The following is a 19,782-nucleotide window of genomic DNA, read 5'->3' as shown; positions in this document are numbered from 1 at the left end:
TGCCAAGCAAAATACCCAACCCAACTGCCAACCCATAAGTTGCATTAAATAGTCTCGACACCACCCTCGAATCATTATTGTTACATCTGATGTGGATTGAATCAGCAACAATGAATGTTTTCATGGTTCTGGTTTCGTTTTAAGAAACAAGCAAAATTGGCGGTGTTTTCTTTCTGGAGTTTAAAGTAATCCAACATGCCTTCAAAAATTAAAACAAAAAATGTCAATGTATACAAATTGTTCTGTGAAACCACCAGTTAAATATAGCAGCTACAACTCACATTAACAGTCTGCATTGCATCAAAAAGATTTGTTTCGCGGCTTCATTAATAACAACAGGTGGAAGTGTGACTCCATTTTCTCAAAAACTGATTTATGTCATTTCATACGGTTATTGCCAACCTCCTTATTAACCCTATTTATACTAGACTTGGCTTCTCCCGCACACAGTCACAGAAAAACGTGGCGTACAGTGGCATTGTTTGCTGTAGAAACTTGAAATTTGGTGACTTTTCCTAAAAAATGTTCAGCTATCTGTCCATGTTTGTTTTATAAAGTTGGAGTTTGTAATTTTTGAGATATTGTCATATTTTCATAATTTTTCTCTCTCTCCGCATTGAAGCGAATCGTTTTCGTTTACTCATTTACGCACCAATAACTCGACTAACTATCCTCTTGCGTTCTCTTCTCGCGGTCAGCTGGTTTTCCGCACAGCGGGGGCGCGGCGTAACAAGAAAAAATTCTAGAAATGTATCACTTGTGGAAATACTTAATTTACACTAAATTCACTTTCTTTTGCTTTATAATTATGATGTATACAAGAAGCCAGATGTTTTTGCTACAAACCTGTCAAAATTCGATCAGTTTACGACGTATAGTTTTCGAGTAATTAACGATTGAAAATGTGTGTGCGGTGTCGGCCACACCTAGTGGAAATGGCAAAGTCGCGAGCCCGGTATGAATAGGGTTAAGCTGTTATTTATCGATTTTTGGCAAAGTTGAGTGAATCTGCTTCAATAAATCCGCATTCTCTTCATCTAAGTAAAGATGTTATACGTCAAAACCACTTCGATTAATTAATCTATTTCTAGTCTTTCCTTTTAAAAAAATCAATCTCCTCTTGTGAGCAAACAATCAACTTTCTGCTATGACTGATTTTAAAATGTTTTTGATTGTTATTAAACAATAAAAATTTCTAAAGATAAAACATCATTCAATCATTCTTACGTTATGTTTGCATTTTGTTCAGTAACCTGACCACAAGCTAGTTACTATAACTAGTCATTATTAGCTAGTTACTGTAGGTAGTTATTATTAGTTAGTTATTATAGATAGTACTATTTTCTCATGATTCAACCTAGTTATGTATTTATCGATGATGTCCTCATAAGCAAAGTAACGTAGTTCACATATCCGCGAGCAAAGCAGCACAATGGTATTAGTATGGTTGCCATACCGTCCTTATTTCTAAAATTTGTCCTTAGTTTAAAGGTCTGTATGTTAGAAATAATTTTTATCCTTTTTCTAAGCAATGTCCTTATTCCCACTTACGTCCTTATTTTCGTTTTATTTTTAGGACAGAGGTTCGTATTTTGAGCATTTTGACACCTTTAGTCTTTGTACCAAAGAGATACTAAAATTAAGAACAAAATTAATAATTAATTAATTAATTCTACCAAAATTAAGAACATGCAGATAGTGTCTCGTTTTTTTTGTTTTTTTTTAGGAACATTGGTGGCTTGCTCTTGTTGTGCACTGTTTTAATGGTATTTGTCTTTCGTTTCTTAGTCGCGCTTATTTTTGAGTTGAGACTGGATATAAAGCTATAAAGCTCCTGGTGCCATAGCTTTAGTCAAACGTATATCGCCACATAACGTACGAAAACTAGCTTTATGACGTTTTTCATTGAAAACCACAAAATCAAACGAGAACTTTACATGAAACAAAAAAATTTATTTATCTGAAATTAAACTTGAATTTGAATCCACAAAAAAACCAGGAAATATTGGTTTAGTCAAATAAAGACATTATTAAAGCCGTAATTCGACCAAATTTCAACTAAAAACTTAATCTTCCCGAGTCGGACACGGAAGTTTGAACAATTTGATGAGTTTGTCAGAATTTTTTTCACCTGACAAATTATCCAACCCCCAGCTTTCTTGGTTTCTGACAAAAATGTAAAAACTACCTGATGACGTCATAACGTCTTTCCCGCATTGCAGGTAGAGAGCGACCAATCATGACTTTGAAAGAAGAGAAAAGAGAAATCTTTATTCTCTTTAATTACTGTGGCCTTCTCTTTTATTTCTTTAATGAAAGTGCTCCCAACAGATTTCGGGTGTAGTAGATTTGAAGTTCGCTGGTTACGGGCAAGCATTGTAACAGGTTGGCTGATTAAAAGCTGGTTAGCGTTATCGTGTTGTCAATGTGAGGGCGGTATATAAACAAGGCTATTATGGATTTTCTTTGTCATTTTTGCTTCATGAAAGTTTGAGAGAGAATAGTTTGAAGAAATCGGTTTGAAGAAATATTAATTAATATTAAAAAAATTAATTCTACATCACCACAATCTACAAGTCTTTAACATTTTAACGGTTTACATTAATTTTAAATAAGCAACTTGATGACGTATTTTGTGGCTGAAAATAAATTACATTTTTGTAATCTTCATCTTTTGTTTTGAAACGATTAATTTAGGCAACTTGTTTTGTAACGAAATTAGCAAGTCTTTGCTGATAAAGTTAAACTTATTTCATCACAATATCACTATTTTTTACAGGGTGTAAGCTGTTGAGCAAAAGCACAACGAAAGTACAAAATGGTGGGCAAATAAATTATGATTCTAAATATCTGTAGCTGTTGAAAACTACGATTTAGGGAAAATGATATCCTAAACAAATTGCTTGAACAAACCTTTCGCTATGGGGTTTACATATTTTTTTTTACAGGCCGATCAGTTAACAGAAGACCAACATGCAGGTAACTACAAATAATTGCTTTCATTGTGGAAATTAATGACAAGTTTTCTTGCTGCTAATTTTGGAAACTCAAGACGATTACATAAGATCACAATTAAAGTTTCCATGATGTCCTTTGTGAAGATCCTTGTAATGTTGTGAAGTGCACAGATGTGATGGTGCATGTATTACCAAAGCTGTCAAGAAGGCAGGGAAAGTGATGCATAGACATTAATGAATATGCACTCTTACAAACTTGGTAATCTTGGACGAAGCGACGACAAGTTTTTACTCAGCACTGCTTCAATTGTGTGCCGCGTTAGGTGCTGATGCCACTAATTATAAATTTTTTTAGAACTTAAACAAGCATTTTCCCTGTTCGACAAAGATGGCGATGGCACAATCACAACTAAAGAACTTAGAACTGTTATGGGGTCACTCGAACAAAACCCCACCGAGGCTGAGCTTCAGGTAAGTGCTGGTCAAATGCTTGACGTCACTGACGTGAAACGTTGATGAGATGAATCTTCTCACCACAGGACATGATCAATGAAATAGATGCCGATGGTGATGGAACAATTGACTTTCCAGAATTCCTCACCATGATGGCGAGAAAAATGAATGAAACAGACCGAGAAGACGAATTCCGCGAAGGATTCAAAATATTTGACGCGGTAAATTAGTTGCTTGCCGTATTAATGCTGCTGAAAGAGTGTCAGTCAGAATAAATCATGTCATGACGTGTCATGACGTGTCATGACGTGTCATGACGTGTCATGACGTGTCATGACGTGTCAATGGGTGGTGAGTTTCTTGTATGTGCTCCTTGTCCACGGCAACAAAATAGGTTTGTGACAACATTTCAATAAGTTGTCATGTATCTAGCTGTGAATCTAGTTCAAAGGCAGTGTGTGGTTTACATAATCAAAGCAGAATTCTAGATGTGCTGGCAACAAAATTGTTATCGTAACAAATTGTTTTGTTCTTAGGACGGCAATGGGTACATTTCAGCCGCCGAATTACGTCATGTGATGACGAACCTGGGGGAGAAGTTAACAGATGAAGAAGTTAATGAAATGATTCGAGAGGCAGATGTTGACGGTGACGGTCAAGTTAATTATGAAGGTAATTTGTGCTGCTTTGACCTTTTTTTTCGGTATGTAAAACGCAGTAGACAATATTTTGTTATTCCAGAATTCGTCGGCGTGATGACAAACAAGTAACCATATTCGGTTCTGCATTGTGACGTCAGGAAATGCTGCAATCGCTCCTGTCCCCATTCCAACGATTTGCCAGTTTTGAATTTTACAAATTTACATTTATATCCATGCTGGTCTTAGTGATAGTAATTGCCGATGCTTAACTGAAAAGGAACTTCAGCACCGCATTGAATATTCCCATAAATATATCTTAGTATTACAAAGCCGGTGCCGTTGTAATCCTTGTACACTGTTCTCTAATCCCGAGTGTAACATTATGTCCATTGCATTACGAGATGTCGGCAGATGCAGACCATGACATCGACACTTCATCATAAACATAGGAATGGGTTCTTTGCTTTTGAACTTTTCCATCTCAATCTCCGTAATTGATTTGGACGATATTTCGTCAGTGATTATCATCTTCACGAACAAATGACGTTCTTTGCGCAACAACAACAACAACAACAGCTTTACAGTGAAAAATTTTAACTTCCTATGTTATTCTTGTAACATTATGTTTGGCGTCTATTTTAATAGCTTGTCTTTTCGTCACCGTCAACGTACTCTAATATTTATGTTCTTCGGAAAGTTGAGACTATTTTAAAAACATTCCTTCATTGAAAACTTTTTCTGCAAGTTCGGATTCCAATACCCTCACCCTGGCCAAAGAAATTGGATTTTGACCCCTGGGTTTGTGTTTCTTCTGGTGGGGTTTTATTTGAACCATCCCTATTTGCACATTAACAATTCTTCTGCGTTCCAAGAATGTTCTTTCTTGGTTTTGCATGATACAGCTCTGCATGGTTTTAGTTGTTTGATGTTTTTTCTGTTGTTCAGTTTTTAGTTTCGGTGTATGCTGGCCGGTCTAGAATTTTATGGCGGTGACACCATTGTGTGCAGTGGTTGACACGTTTTCAGCTATTGGGGTTTTTCCACTTTTTCTCGTTCATCGATTGTTTGTGATAATTTAGTTTCAGCAACGAGTTTCGCAACATTTTTTCGTGCAGAAAAAGAGTAAATATTTGACGTAGAGGGTTGTTTTCATACCAGTCGTAAGTAAACAATCGATAGTTATATAATCTGCCACGTGTTGAAAGTTTAGCTATTGTCAAACTACATTTTAAGATGACAAGCATATATTCTTAAAACAGACGTTCCTGTACCGAAAAGTACAATTAATGCAACCAGAGTCGATTTCACTTGACAAAACTTACGGTTGTTATGTTTATTTACAACGAGTATAAAAACCACAAATGGAGAATTTACATAATGTTACACTCGGGATTAGAGAACAGTGTACAAGGATTACAACGGCACCGGCTTTGTTATACTAAGATATATTTATGGGAATATTCAATGCGGTGCTGAAGTTCCTTTTCAGTTAAGCATCGGCAATTACTATCACTAAGACCAGCATGGATATAAATGTAAATTTGTAAAATTCAAAACTGGCAAATCGTTGGAATGGGGACAGGAGCGATTGCAGCACTTTCTGACGTCACAATGCAGAATTGAAATTGAAATATTGCTCACTTCGTTGTCATCATTCTGATGAATTCTAGAATATCATGACATATAATGGAGGTTTAGAACAGCGTTTAAATGACTATGAGCCATTTGATAGCAGAATAAATTACCTTCATAGTTAACTTGACCGTCACCGTCCACATCTGCTTCTTCAATGATTTCATCAACTTCTTCATCTGTTAACTTCTCGCCAAGATTCTTCATAAATTCACGTAATTTAGCGGCGGCGATGTATCCGGTGCCGTCCTAGATACAGCAGTAAGTAAGTTCGCAATGACAGCTGCCGGTATGCCAGGGAGCCGGCAATGATTTGTAAACTGCATTGTTTCTAACATTGTTAGGAACCACATAGGAATCTGAGGGACGTGAGCTTTTTGATTAGCCAACAGCTTGATGTAAGGTCATGTTGTCATGGGTAACCAACACGTGGAAAATGATCACAAGTTTAACAGTGCACCCAGTGTTTCCACAGTCTACAATTCAAAAACCTCACCTTGTCAAAAACTCTGAATGCTTCCCGAATTTCTTTTTCGCTGTTTGTGTCCTTTATTTTTCTCGCCATTATGGTGAGAAATACTGGAAAGTCAATTGTCCCGCTGCCATCGGCATCTACTTCATTGATTATGACCTGTGGTGAGAAAATTCATCTCATCAACGTTGCACGTATATGAGTGACGTCAAGCACGTAACCAGCACTTACCTGAAGCTCAGCCTCGGTCGTATTTTGTCCAAGTAACCTCATAACACCCCCAAGTTCTCCAGTTGTGATTGTGCCATCGCCATCTTCGTCGAACAGGTCAAATGCGTGTCTGAATTCTAAAAAATGTTAATGTTAACTGTACAATTGTGCAGCAAAAATGTCCATGTCAACTTAACTGACTCAGCCAATGATCCAAGAAACGGTAACGTATGTTAATTTCTGTACAGCGTGCACTTTACACAAAATTACAGAGAGCACATTGGCAAAAAGCAAAAAGCTATTGACTTTTTTAAAAGCTGCAGCAGCAAAACTCGTCGTTAAATGCATTTGCAACTAAACCAATTCCATTGTTACCTAAAACTTGTTCTTCTGTTAACTTATCAGCCTGAAAAACATATGACTTAATATTAGCTTCGAAGCTCAACATGTTTACGACCAACTTGTTAAAAGAATTATTTCCAAACGGCCTTGACAATTAGTCTACAATCCATCCTGGATTTACCATTTCACTATGTTTTGTTTCGCTTTTTCACAACAGCTCACAACTTATGGATATATCCCTGCAATGATGTTACAAGGATTAATTCAGTGTAAAGAAGATTTTCTCGTTCATGAAGAGGGAGAACACATTTTTAAACAACACTTAAACAAAAACAACCTCAACAATTTTAACTGGGAGTAACTACATACTGTGTAAAGTTATCACGCAAATAAAACAAATCGATGATCTTTGAAAAGCGACGTTTAATTGGTCACAGCCAGACACTGACTAAAAACACTCCTTCCAACATAAAAAAGTGCACAACCTTTATAATTAACGAGGGCGCCAAATCATATGCTCAACATAGCTAAGAACAAACACGCAACAGGTGCTGATTGGTAAAAACGCTTCAAACGAACACACGATGATAAGCAACCACACAATACGTGAGGAACAAAGTTCGTGACAAGGAATTTCGTTTCATTTAATTTAATTTAATTGTTCCATAAAAACTAGTTAGCTATAATCGCTAAAAATTTCTTTTTCCAATCATACTGGCTGGCTAATGGTTAAGTTTCTTTTGAGATGATAATTCCTGATCCTTACAGCTTGAATGCTGTGCTTTGCTAGTTTGTCTGTTTTCAACGTGGGCGCGGTCACCACTGGTTCCATCATTTCTTCCCTCTTGTTCCATCTGCGCAGCTTTCAAGGAATCAGCCACCATCCTGACGGAAAATGCAAAATAATCGGAGCGGACACAATTGCTCACAAGCGTCAACTTTTTACAAACTTTCCTGCTGGTAAATAATTCTTAAATAACTTAACTAACTTGAAGAACTTAAGTCAAAAAAAGAAATCTTTTACACCAGAGTGAATTAAAACAGCTGCTAATTGAAAGCATTTTGACGTCATCAGGTAAGAAATTGTTTATCGCTTGCTAACATTTTTCGGGGCCCAACAAAGATGGACGATAAACTTCTTAATGAGCAAGCTTGTTTGCTTATGAATAGGATGAGTAAGTTACTACGGGTACGTTTGCGCCTATGGAGACACGCCCGATAAAATAATACGCGTGTTGACCGATGTTTTCTACTCTTATGATATATTGGCCTAGACGTGCGACCATGAAGGCAAATCAGTTATTTTTTTCAAAATATTTATTTATGTTCGAAGGAAATGTGGATTTAAACAAAAGACAAGGAGTACATTTAAAAATCCTTTGCATGGAACAGTGTCCTAGCATTTGACTGCCACGCAACCTGCCATCTTTTCTTATCATTCTGTGGCGTTTTCAATGTAGAAGATTGCCCAGCAACAAGCAATACCACGGTTCCACTTTTAGCTCATGACATCGGCTTAGGGAGGGCAGCTTCGTTTAACAAAACAAATTTATAGTTTCGTTTCTGCTCAATAAATACCAGCCTTCCACGTCATTTGTTGCCGGTGGGTAGATTCTAACAAGGCAGGCATAGCAAGGTTGTTGTCCAACGACCTAAGCCGATATAAAAATGACGTGGGCCTAAGAAATCTTATGAAAGAATGAAGTCACATGCCACTACCAGCTGTTGTAGGCAATTGAACAGTAAAAAGCACAAAGGCCACATAAGGTCATGCAAGGTTGCAAAAGCTGCAGCGAAATCCAGACATAAAAAGCTGTCAGTTCCAATTTGTGCGTTAGAAGTTATATTTCTCCCAGTTCCTTGTTGAACCAACTTAATAGTTACAGCGTGCAGTGGTGTGACCGACCAGAAATCGGTCGAGGTTTGACGTTGATTTTAGGTATTTGGTGTTTACTTTAAGTTAAATGATAAATCTAATTCGGAATAGGATGTTATGACTTTAGAGTTAGGCTAAGAAGGGAACTACTGAAATAATTGGTTTCAAATTACAATTTGTTTTAATGACATCTTTCTACTTAAGGTGCGCGCTATAACGCAAACAGCCCTTTTGACATTTACTAAATACAACAGTTAGTAGCGGCACGTGACCTCATTTTCACAAGCTGTTTTATGCTATTTCAAGTCACGCTGGTAATTATCGATTTTGAATGCACAAGAATCTGTTTAATAAATCTGCGGATAATAAATCCAGCCGCTTAATGCGTCTACTTCATCTGGTGACGGAATGTTTACACAGATTTATCTATGTTATTTATCTATGTTTGTTTTCATCGCATCGCCGCGTGTCATTCAGTCTATGATGGTCGTACCCAGGGTTGCCATCGGTCTGGACTCAAACTACTACTAGGAACGAAAGAAGAATACTTTCAAGAGAACACATGCAGATTTTTCGAATGATTGCACTTATAGTAATTTCACTTTACAATAAAATAAACAAAGAAATTAGGTCTTTTTACAAAAGTACACGGCGCCTAGAACAGACCTGAAACTCAGGCATCTGTGTGGATTGTTTGGCAGACGATCAATGAAATGCAGAGTGGCAGGAAAGCCCTTTCAGACCTTGCAGGTTCGTCACCGACGCATTTAAGACGGATATAAAAACCACAAATGGAGAATTTACATAATGTTACACTCGGGATTAGAGAAAAAAATTTGTAAAATTCAAAACTGGCAAATCGTTGGAATGGGGACAGGAGCGATTGCAGCATTTTACAACGTCACAATGCGCAGAATTGAATTTGGAATTAGGTTCAATCGGATGCCATCATGCTGAAAAATTCTGAAATAAAATGACATAGTTAATTTGTATTGTCCAAAAGATATTTATGCAAAGCAGCACGTACAGATTACCTTCATAATTAATTTGACCGTCTCCGTCGACATCTATGTCTCGAATCATTTCATCAATTTCTTCATCAGTTAACTTCTCGCCAAAGTTTTTCATCACTTGTCGCAACTCGGCTGCCGAAATGTATCCGTTGCCATCCTAGAAACAATAAATAACTTTGCAACTGATCTCGGATGAATTTGGACCAATAATTACACTTAATCAGTGACACCCTGCAAATCTTAAACTGTTAGGTTATACAACGGAACCTTTCGAGTATCTCATACCCAAACAATTTTAAAAAACTTGTGCACAAATGCAACTTTTGTTGAAATTAAGTGCAACTTTCTCACGATTTTAGTGCAACAAAAACTTGCCCTTTTAATCACCAATGAGCTATGTACATTGCACGGCATAGTATCGCATAACTTTTTCTGGAAGCAAGTTGATAAGCAAGACGATAAATAAACGCAATAAAAAAGTGACGACAGCATTTAGCATTAAACACTCGATTTTAAAAAGCTACAGGATTTGACGGATAGAACTGGATGAAAAAGATTCAGCCAGTATTTTTCCGGTTTTAGAATCTGGTTGCAAGTTGGACAACTTTTTACTACTTTTATAATGGTCGGCGTACAAGAAACTTGCTCTGACACTCTGACACACAGATCCAATATTACCCAATTATTTGCTTAAATACTTTTCAATGAATACTTTACAAGTTTATCATGTTCAAGCATGCAGGAAAATCACCACCAATTTACCAGCAAACAATTTATTCTGAAACTCTACACTGATTGTTTCCACAGCCTTAAATTCACAAACAATCATTCACCTTGTCAAATACTCTAAAGGCTATCCGGCACTCTTCCTCGCTGTCTGTGTCCTTCATTTTTCTCGCCATCATGGTGAGGAATTCTGGAAAGTCAATTGTTCCGCTGCCATCAGCATCTACTTCATTGATCATGTCCTGTTGTGAGAAGATTCATCTCATCAACGTTGCAACATCAGTGACGTCAAGCATGTGACCAGCACTTACCTGAAGCTCAGCCTCGGTGGGGTTTTGTCCGAGTGACCTCATAATAGTTCCAAGTTCTTTAGTTGTGATTGTGCCATCGCCATCTTTGTCGAACAGGGAAAATGCTTCTTTGAGTTCTGTGAAATAATTAAATTATTCTACTGGAAATTTCGGAAGAGGGAGTAATTCCAAGAAAAGATACAAAATTCAGCATACATGCATACATTTATGTTTTAAATGTGGACATTCCAAATATTAGCCTAGCTATATTATTTCTCAATTTATAATAGAACGAAATGGATGACGTAATTATTTGCTACTTATAGAGAGAAAACGTGACAAAAAACAAGAGTAGCTGAGTTTTTGGCATGTTAAGTATTGAATATAACCAATGGGTGCGATTGCCCGTCGATATTGAGCGGTGGTTGGTGGTAGTGGATTTAGATGATTTCTTGTATCGTTTCTTGTAACTTATTTAGATAGTGTAGTTGACGTAACAATCAGCTCTATATTGCATCGGGAATTTTAATTTTATTAGTTGTAGAATGGATGGTGGTTAAAATCTCTGTAAATAAAATGTTTGCGTTTTCTCTGGCACTTGTCCTTTCGTTTTCAAGAAAACGTTTTTGTTATTACCTGCAACTTGTTCTTCTGTTAAATGATCGGTCTGTAAAACAAATGGTTTAATATTATCGACCAAGTACAAGTGACTTACAAGCAGCTTGTTAAAGATAAAACTTATCCAAAAACTACGTTATTAAAATATTATAATTTATCATAGATTTACTTACTCACCATTTCCGTATTTTTATTTCGCTTTTCCGCCACAGCTTACAACCTGAGGTACCTATCTGCAATGGTTCTATAGAAAATATCGTATGGATATATGGTTACTGCAAATCGATTGGGCAAACATTAATCGATCAGTTATGATTGCTTTAGTCACTATAAAACGTTTTTTGCTGCAATGGACTCCTCTCTAGCTACAGCTGCTATTTGCTTGGGTGACAAATTTTTGTTCAACTTCAGTTCAATTCTTGCTTTAAATCGCTGACTTTGTGTGTGCTAACTAATCATGTAACTAATCATAATAATCACTAATAATCTGCAACTAATCACTGATAATCATAATCACGCTAGCTTCTCATGTTATACAAATCGCCCTCAGGTGGCTGGTATTTGAAAATTGTTACTCAACAAAGAAAACTTTTAAAGAAAATGTTGACTTTTAAATTTACGTTGACGTCAGGTGTTACCCTTGATCCAACTCAAGGCGTTTTCTAATGTCTTCTTATGCAACAAAATGCTGATCACCAAATTCATCTTTACAATAGGGAGGCCCCGTGTCTTGCAGTGTTATTACATTTAGACTTTTACCTTTAGTGAAACCTTTAGTCTAACGGTTTTCGATTAATTGGTGGAATGTTTATGCCTCTCATTAAAATCTAATCTAAGGTCATTTTTATAGGAAACTCTCTATTGGAGCTTGAAGTAACTCGATCAAGTTTTTTGTTAACTTTCGTTGACAATGAATATTTTCGTCTCTAGTCTTGACTCGAATCTCTAGTATCGTGTCAACAGTAATGTTTATAAGGCTGTGTACGAGAGAGAACATCGATCTGCAAAATTTCATTATGACATTTTTAATAAGAAACCTGTGATTTTGCTCATGAGTGAACATCACAGTTGGATCGTGCATTTCGTTTGATGAAACTCTTTGAAATAAAGTTGGGTTAAATCCAGCAAACGAATAATTTTGACATCACAATTGAGGACATAAAGCACAAATATAAACCAAGAGGCTTAGCTGGATACCAGGCAAATTTATATGCACGACATGCCGCCAACGACGTCATTTCCTTTGTTAAACGAAGAAATGCACAATCTGATGCCTTGAAAGTTTGCAAACGAATCAAAGTTGCGTCGATAATTATTTTACCTGTTAAGTACTTACAAGTATTCGAAAAGTCTTGTCGGAGAAGTAGAATGAAGTCCTTAACTCGAAACAGATCTGTTTATCTTATCTAAATATAGCCAAGTGTGTCTTTAGAAGGGTACAATAAATTTTTTATTTCGCTTGACCGGTTTATAAGTTAACATTTTTTAAAACCAAACTAAAAAATATTTTAGTAATTATTGACTGCAATGAACGCCGTGTGCAGAACAATGTTTAAACAACAGCAGGATTATCGCATTTGGCTCTGAAGATATGTCCTGACGTCATCACTTATTCTCATTGCGCATTCTCCTAAATCTTCCGAGAATAAAGGTTGGTAAAATAGCCCCCAAGTTCAAAGCAAAATCTACCATAACTTTCTGTGATTAGATTGGTCTTTTTACCGTGACGTAATGTTCAACATCCATAGAAATCCAAGGTGTTTCCCAGCTGTACAAAAAGCACCCAGAAAATTCAGGTGTCGTCAGTAATTTCTAAACAGTAACTGCTTTTTCAAATTTCGATTGTATTTTGTGATATGTTAAATGTTTCAAACTTTTATAACAAAAAAAACTCGGTTCATTTAGTTCTGTCAGGAAATTTGTGTTAGTCTGATGCAAGTTATCTTTTCAATTGCTATAACATTATCATGAATTTCACAAAAATTCAAGTTAATTCAGGTGAAAACGAAAACTTTTACACCAGATGAGAGTAAAACAGCTTGAAATCAAACTTGCTGACTACCCTTACATTGACAACACGATAACGCTAACCAGCTTTTAATCAGCCAACCTTACCCTGTTTGCCGGTAACCAGCGAACTTCAAATCTACTACACCCGAAATCTGTTAGGAGCACTTTCATTAAAGAAATAAAAGAGAAGGCCATCGTGATTAAAGAGAATAAAGATTTCTCTTTTCTCTTCTTTCGAAGCCACGATTGGTCGCTCTCTACCTGCAATGCGTTATGAAGTGATCAGGTGAGAGGTAGTTTGTCGTTTTTATATTTTTAGTCGAAAACCTGGCACCGATTTTGAAATTGGAACAAGCAGCAAATTAATAGCGTGACACACGGAAAGTGTCAGAAGTGCAAATGAATCAGCGCACTTTTATTCATGAATCTTGCATTTACAACGCAGGAATGTCGTTAATCAGATAATAACTGACTTACTGACCCAAGTTTCACCTTGGTCTTGTCATCATGACAATGACATAAGGCTTTGATGAGGTCATAATTTGTTATTGTTTGTTCACTATCGAAAACATTTTGAAATGAGGGACAACACAAAGTAGATTGTTTGGTCACCAAAGGAAAGAGCGCTCTCATATTGATTTCTATTACCAATGAAGGTGACAAAATAATGGATTTTAAGTGAGCTTTTGATTCATAAATCGATGTATTTTCTGTGTAAACATTCCGTCACCAGATGAAGTAGACGCATTAAGCGGCTGGATTTATTATCCGCAGATTTATTAAACAGTTTCTTGTGCATGCAAAATCGATAATTACCAGCGTGACTTGAAATAGCATAAAACAGCTTGTGAAAATGAGGTCACGTGCCGCTACTAACTGTTGTATTTAGTAAATGTCAAAAGGGCTGTTTGCGTTATAGCGCGCACCTTAAGTAGAAAGATGTCATTAAAACAAATTGTAATTTGAAACCAATTATTTCAGTAGTTCCCTTTTTAGCCTAACTCTAAACTCATAACATATCCTGAATTAGATTTATCATTAAACTTAAAGTAAACACCAAATATCTAAAAGCCGTTGTAATCCTTGTACACTGTTCTCTAATTCCGAGTGTAACATTATGTAAATTCTCCATTTGTGGTTTTAGTTCAAAACCTCGACCGATTTTGGGTCGGTCGCTGCACGCTGCAATTATTAAGTTGGTTCAACAAGGAACTGGGAGAAATATAATTTCTAACGCACAAATTGGAACTGACAGCTTTTTATGTGTGGATTTCGCTGCAGCTTTTGCAACTTTGCATGACCTTTTGTGGCCTTTGTGATTTTTACTGTTCAACTGCCTACAACAGCTGGTAGTGGCATGTGACCTCATTCTTTCATAAGATTTCTTAGGCCCACGTCATTTTTATATCGGCTTAGGTCGTTGGACAACAACCTTGCTATGCCTGCCTTGTTAGAATCTACCCACCGGCAATAAATGACGTGGAAGGCTGGTAATTATTGAGCGGATGCGAAACTAGTAACTTACTCATCCTATTTATAAGCAAACAAGATTGCTCATTAAGAAGTTTATCGTCCATTTTTGTTGGGCCCCGAAGAATGTTAGCAAATGACAGACAATTTCTTACCTGATGACGTCAAAACGCTTTCAATTAGCAGCTGTTTTTGTTCACTCTGGTGTGAAAGATTTCTTTTTTAACTTTTGACGCTTGTGAGCAATTGTCTTCACTGCAATCATCTTCCTGCATTCTCCGTCAGGATGGTGGCTGATTCCTTGAAAGCTGCGCAGATGGAACAAGAGGGAAGAAATGATAGAACCAGTGGTGACCGCGCCCACGTTGAAAACAGGCAAACTAGCAAAGCACAGCATTCAAGCTGTAAGGGTAGAAAAAAAAGAAATTTTAAGCGACAATAGCTAACTAGTTCCTATGGAACAATTAAACGAAACAAATCCATTGGCACGAACTTTGTTCCTCACGTAGTGGCTGCTGTGGTTGCTCACCTAGTGGTTGCTTATCATCGTGGGTTCGTTTGAAGCGTTTTTACCAATCAGCACCTGTTGCGTGTTTGTTCTTAGCTATGTTGAGCACATGATTTGGCACCCTCGTTAATTATAAAGGTTTTGCGCTTTTTTATGTTGGAAGGAGTGTTTTTAGTCGGTGTCTGGCTGTGACCAATTAAACGTCGCTTTTCAAAGATCATCGATTTATTTTATTTGCGTGATAACTTTACACAGTATGTAGTTACTCCCAGTTAAAAGTGTTGAGGTTGTTGTTGTTTAAGTGTTGTTTAAAAATGTGTTCTCCCTCTTCATGAACGAGAAAATCTTCTTTACACTGAATTAATCCCTGTAGGCTATCATCATTGCAGGGATATATCCATAAGTTGTGAGCTGTTGTGTAAAAGCGAAACAAAACATAGTGAAATGGTAAATCCATGATGGGTTGTAATTGTTGACTTGTCAAGGCCGTTTGGAAATAATATTTTTAACAAGTTGGTTGTAAACATGTTGAGCTTCGAGTCTAATATTAAGTCATTTGTTTTTCAGGCTGATAAGTTAACAGAAGAACAAATTTCAGGTAATTATGGAAGTTGTTTCTTTGCAAATGCATTTAACGACGACTTTTGCTGCTGCAGTTTTTAAAACAGTCAGTTGCTTTTTTGCTTTTGCTCTCTGTAATTTTGTGTAAAGTGCACGCAGTAGTTAACATACGTTACCGTTTCTTGGAACATCGGCTGAGTCAGTTAAGTTGACGTGGAAATCGTTGCTACCCAGTGAGTGAACACAAAGACAACATTAATATTTTTTAGATTTCAAAGAGGCATTTGACATGTTCGACAAAGACGGCGATGGCACAATCACAACTAAAGAACTCGGGGGTGTTATGAGGTCACTCGGACAAAACCCCACCGAGGCTGAGCTTCAGGTAAGTGCTGGTCACATGCTTGACGTCACTGACGTGAAACGTTGATGAGATGAATCTTCTCACCACAGGACATGATCAATGAAGTAGATGCTGATGGCAGCGGAACAATTGACTTTCCAGAATTCCTCACCATGATGGCGAGAAAAATGAAGGACACAGACAGCGAAAAAGAAATTCGGGAAGCATTCAGGGTTTTTGACAAGGTGAGGTTTTTGAATTGTAGAATGTGGATACACTGGGTGCACTTGTTAAACCTGTGGTTATTTTCCACGTGTTGGTTACCCATGACAACATGACCTTACATCAAGCTGTTGGCTAATCAAAAAGCTCACGTCCCTCAGATTCCTATGTGGTTCCTAACACTGTTAGAAACAATGCAGTTTACAAATCACTGCCGGCTCCCTGGCATACCGGCAACTGTCATTGCGAACTTACTTACTGCTGTATCTAGGACGGCAACGGATACATCACCGCCGCTGAACTACGTCACGTTATGAGGAATCTTGGCGAGAAGTTAACAGATGAAGAAGTTGATGAAATCATTGAAGAAGCAGATGTGGACGGTGACGGTCAAGTTAACTATGAAGGTTAATTTTTGGTGCTATCAAATGGCTCATAGTCATTTAAACGCTGTTCTAAACAGTTCGTTATAAACCTCCATTCTATGTCATGATATTCCAGAATTCTTCAGAATGATGACAAACAATTGAGCAATATTCCAATTTCAATTCTGCATTGTGACGTCAGGAAACGTCCCCATTCCAACGATTTGCCAGTTTTGAATTTTACAAATTTACATTTATATCCATGCTGGTCTTAGTGATAGTAATTGCCGATGGTTAACTGAAAAGAAACTTCATCACCGCATTGAATATTCCCATAAATATATCTTAGTATTACAAAGCCGGTGCCGTTGTAATCCTTGTACACTGTTCTCTAATCCCGAGTGTAACATTATGTAAATTCTCCATTTGTGGTTTTTATACCCGTCTTAAATGCGTCGGTAATGAACCTGCAAGGTCTGGAAGGGCTTTCCTGCCACTCTGCATTTCATCGATGGTCTGCCAAACAATCCGCACAGATGCCTGAGTTTCAGGCCTGTTCTAGGCGCCGTGTACTTTTGTAAAACGACCTAATTTTTTTGTTTATTTTATTATAAAGTGAAATTACTAAAAATGCAATCATTCGTAAAATCCGCATGGGGCCTACTGAAATTTGTATGTCACTGTAGTATGCCTTAGGTTATTATTTCATGGAATCCTGCTAAAATCACATCTCGCGATAGAATGTTAAAGTCAAGACTGCAATTTTGGGCGAAAAGGGTCAAAATTCAGCAATTTTCAATTTCATTTTAGCCTGACCCAGCATTGCGACCTGACAGTTCTTAACAGCTGTTTGCTACGGGCAATCCCCGTACTCGAAATAACACTGTACATGTTGGCCTCTTGATTGGTCGAACACATGTTTCTAAACCATTTCGTACAATTCTAACATTTTCATTGAACTTCTAGAATTTACGGCGCCTTCTAATAGTTGCAGTCCCGCTGGAACAAATGGTGTTAGCGGTCGTTGACCTCCATTCCATGTTTGCGCATGACTGTGCCGAACCTGATAAAAGTAAAAATTGATACCTGTAAAGTGTTGAGTTGGCCAAGTGGGGCAAAAATCGCCTAATCGCGGGTGATTATGCGTTAACAAGAGTGAAGCGATGGGTTGAGATAATCGCGCGTTTTTGTCTCACCTGGTCAGCCCAGTACCTTGCACGTTATAACGGTTTTTGCCTTTGTCCAGTGGTTGCTTGCCATAGTTTTTCAATGGCTACTTTTCTTTCCTACCAATGATTGCAATTCATTTCTACAAACTACATACCTGTCATGCATGACTGCGTATTATGACATTTTCCGTCCTTTCATAATTGTGCTTCAGGCAACAACAGCCAGGGTTGCCATTCCGTGCTTATTTCTAAGATTTGTGCATATTTTCACATGCGTCCTTATTGTTAAGGCGAGGTTCCTTCTTTGGGCATTTCGACTCCTTTAGTGTGTGATAATGAAGGGATATTATAGTATACAATTCAAATAGAATATAGTATTCTTATTTTCAGACGTCTGCTTTACGAAACATGACGTCAATGATAGATAACATTGCGTACCGATAACTTTCTGTTTTCCGTTTTAAGTCGTGACATAAATATCGTGCCTGCCTATCTTGCTTGAGTTATGCACAGCTGTTCAATGTTCATTCTACTAAGATCAACCCTATAACATGGATGTCTTTATGCTGTTGCTGTGCTAATGTTTTGTCTAAATGAAATTGTTCAAAGAAACTTCAATATAATCAGTACATACAGTTGTCGTTCCAATGTAACCATTGCTGAAATCTATTTGAATAAGTTTAGTGTTAAGATAAACAAGTTTATTGTCATCTTCACAAGGTGACAAGGACTTTGGTCCTATAATATAGCAATGGAAAACAAGTCATCATAATATTGATTGCTAGTTGAAGCTAGTCATCATTCAATAAGCCGTCAAGGTGAATAATTAAATCTGTGGGTGAGAAAAGCAGACAACGACCCCATGAGACTCATATGTTATCACTCGCGATAAACATTTCAACAAGTACTTATTGTAGTGAAGTGGGTCAACCTTTCAAGTTCAGGTGCCATATACCCATTTTCCATTACAAGTGTACCATTTTGTACCAAAGAGACACCATAATTAAGAACACGCAAATAGCGCCTCGTTTTTTTAGGAACATTGATTGCCTTCTCCTGTTGTGCACTGTTTAAGGTGGTATTCTTTTTTCGATTCCTAGTCGTCCTTATTTTTGAGTCCAGACCGATGGCAACCCTGGGTATAACCATCACAGACTGAATGACATGCGGCGATGCGAAGAAAACAAACATAGATAAATACGAAAAGTACTAAATAATAATGATCGAGTAGGTTGTTGTACTAACTTAAAATTGGTTGACGAGTCTTTGCGTACAATGCATGGAAATTATATATAGTTAGTCGTACCTAGTCTACAACACACCTGTAGGTATCATCTCAATATAACATCTGTTTTAAAAGCATTTACCAACACTACATTCAACATGAAGATTTGTACAGATTCTGAGCATAATGTTGAAGCTTTTACTTTCGTAACATTTTTCAATTATTTAATTGCCGTGCGATGACGCAACGGAGCTAAGATTTGTCATTTACAACAATCCATGCATTTGGTTTACAAGTGTCAGCTTATAAATTATAATCCGTTTTGCTCAACATGTTTATTTCACCCGAGATATTTGCTCGAATTAAAGCAAAACATCGTGATTGTCCATATTATGAGTTAAGCCATATTGTCTGGCATGTCAATTTGCCGTGCTGCTGTATTCAATAATCAAAGCTTCCTTTTCGCAACAAGGTCAGCGATCGTTCCAATTGTTTATCTGTTATGTCATAATTTGCCGTAATTTGATCGATGTTTTTATTGAGGAAGTGATTATTTCACCGCCTTATATCACACTATATAGACTTATTTAACGCCGAGCTTGCAACGTTTCCTGAGCGTATTTATAGTTTCGGAATTCTTGGTATCTTATGTGAATTTTCTTTGCATAACATATTTAGT

General features: G+C 37.1%; 3 protein-coding genes across 5 annotated transcripts; 2 read left to right on the top strand and 1 right to left on the bottom strand.

Moving 5' to 3' along the window:
- Positions 1-2,372: 2,372 nt before the first annotated feature.
- Positions 2,373-5,189, top strand: LOC143462633 (calmodulin-alpha-like). 2 transcript variants are annotated; one of them, XM_076960863.1, is made up of 7 exons: positions 2,373-2,517; positions 2,780-2,821; positions 2,949-2,979; positions 3,313-3,428; positions 3,497-3,631; positions 3,947-4,082; positions 4,152-5,189. In XM_076960863.1, the coding sequence occupies exons 2-7, from the start codon at positions 2,819-2,821 to the stop codon at positions 4,178-4,180; spliced, it is 450 nt and encodes a 149-aa protein (XP_076816978.1). In that variant the 5' UTR covers positions 2,373-2,517; positions 2,780-2,818; the 3' UTR covers positions 4,181-5,189. The 2 variants fall into 2 exon arrangements, with proteins under 2 accessions (XP_076816978.1, XP_076816977.1); XM_076960862.1 differs by lacking the exon at positions 2,373-2,517 and having other exon boundaries at positions 2,531-2,821.
- Positions 5,190-5,369: 180 nt separating this feature from the next.
- On the bottom strand, positions 5,370-12,545 carry LOC143463414 (uncharacterized). Its single transcript, XM_076961879.1, has 11 exons — positions 11,408-12,545; positions 11,249-11,279; positions 10,634-10,749; positions 10,430-10,564; positions 9,618-9,753; positions 9,530-9,546; positions 6,741-6,771; positions 6,387-6,502; positions 6,180-6,314; positions 5,797-5,932; positions 5,370-5,717 (listed from the first exon to the last, which is right to left on the bottom strand). Exons 1-11 carry the CDS (start codon positions 11,408-11,410, stop codon positions 5,689-5,691), a joined length of 885 nt encoding a protein of 294 aa, XP_076817994.1. The 5' UTR covers positions 11,411-12,545; the 3' UTR covers positions 5,370-5,688.
- A 2,359-nt stretch (positions 12,546-14,904) lies between these two features.
- LOC143462630 (calmodulin-alpha) lies at positions 14,905-18,519 on the top strand. Of its 2 annotated transcripts, none has more exons than XM_076960857.1 (6): positions 14,905-15,114; positions 15,786-15,816; positions 16,049-16,164; positions 16,233-16,367; positions 16,616-16,751; positions 16,846-18,519. In XM_076960857.1, exons 1-6 carry the CDS (start codon positions 15,046-15,048, stop codon positions 16,872-16,874), a joined length of 516 nt encoding a protein of 171 aa, XP_076816972.1. In that variant the 5' UTR covers positions 14,905-15,045; the 3' UTR covers positions 16,875-18,519. The 2 variants fall into 2 exon arrangements, with proteins under 2 accessions (XP_076816972.1, XP_076816973.1); XM_076960858.1 differs by lacking the exon at positions 14,905-15,114 and adding an exon at positions 15,140-15,665.
- The last annotated feature ends 1,263 nt before the right edge of the window (positions 18,520-19,782 follow it).

The sequence above is a fragment of the Clavelina lepadiformis genome, chromosome 6 (assembly GCF_947623445.1).
Source record: "Clavelina lepadiformis chromosome 6, kaClaLepa1.1, whole genome shotgun sequence".
NCBI classification, from domain to species: domain Eukaryota; kingdom Metazoa; phylum Chordata; class Ascidiacea; order Aplousobranchia; family Clavelinidae; genus Clavelina; species Clavelina lepadiformis.
Note: the sequence above shows the minus strand (reverse complement) of the source record. Positions and strands in the feature narration are given on the sequence as shown.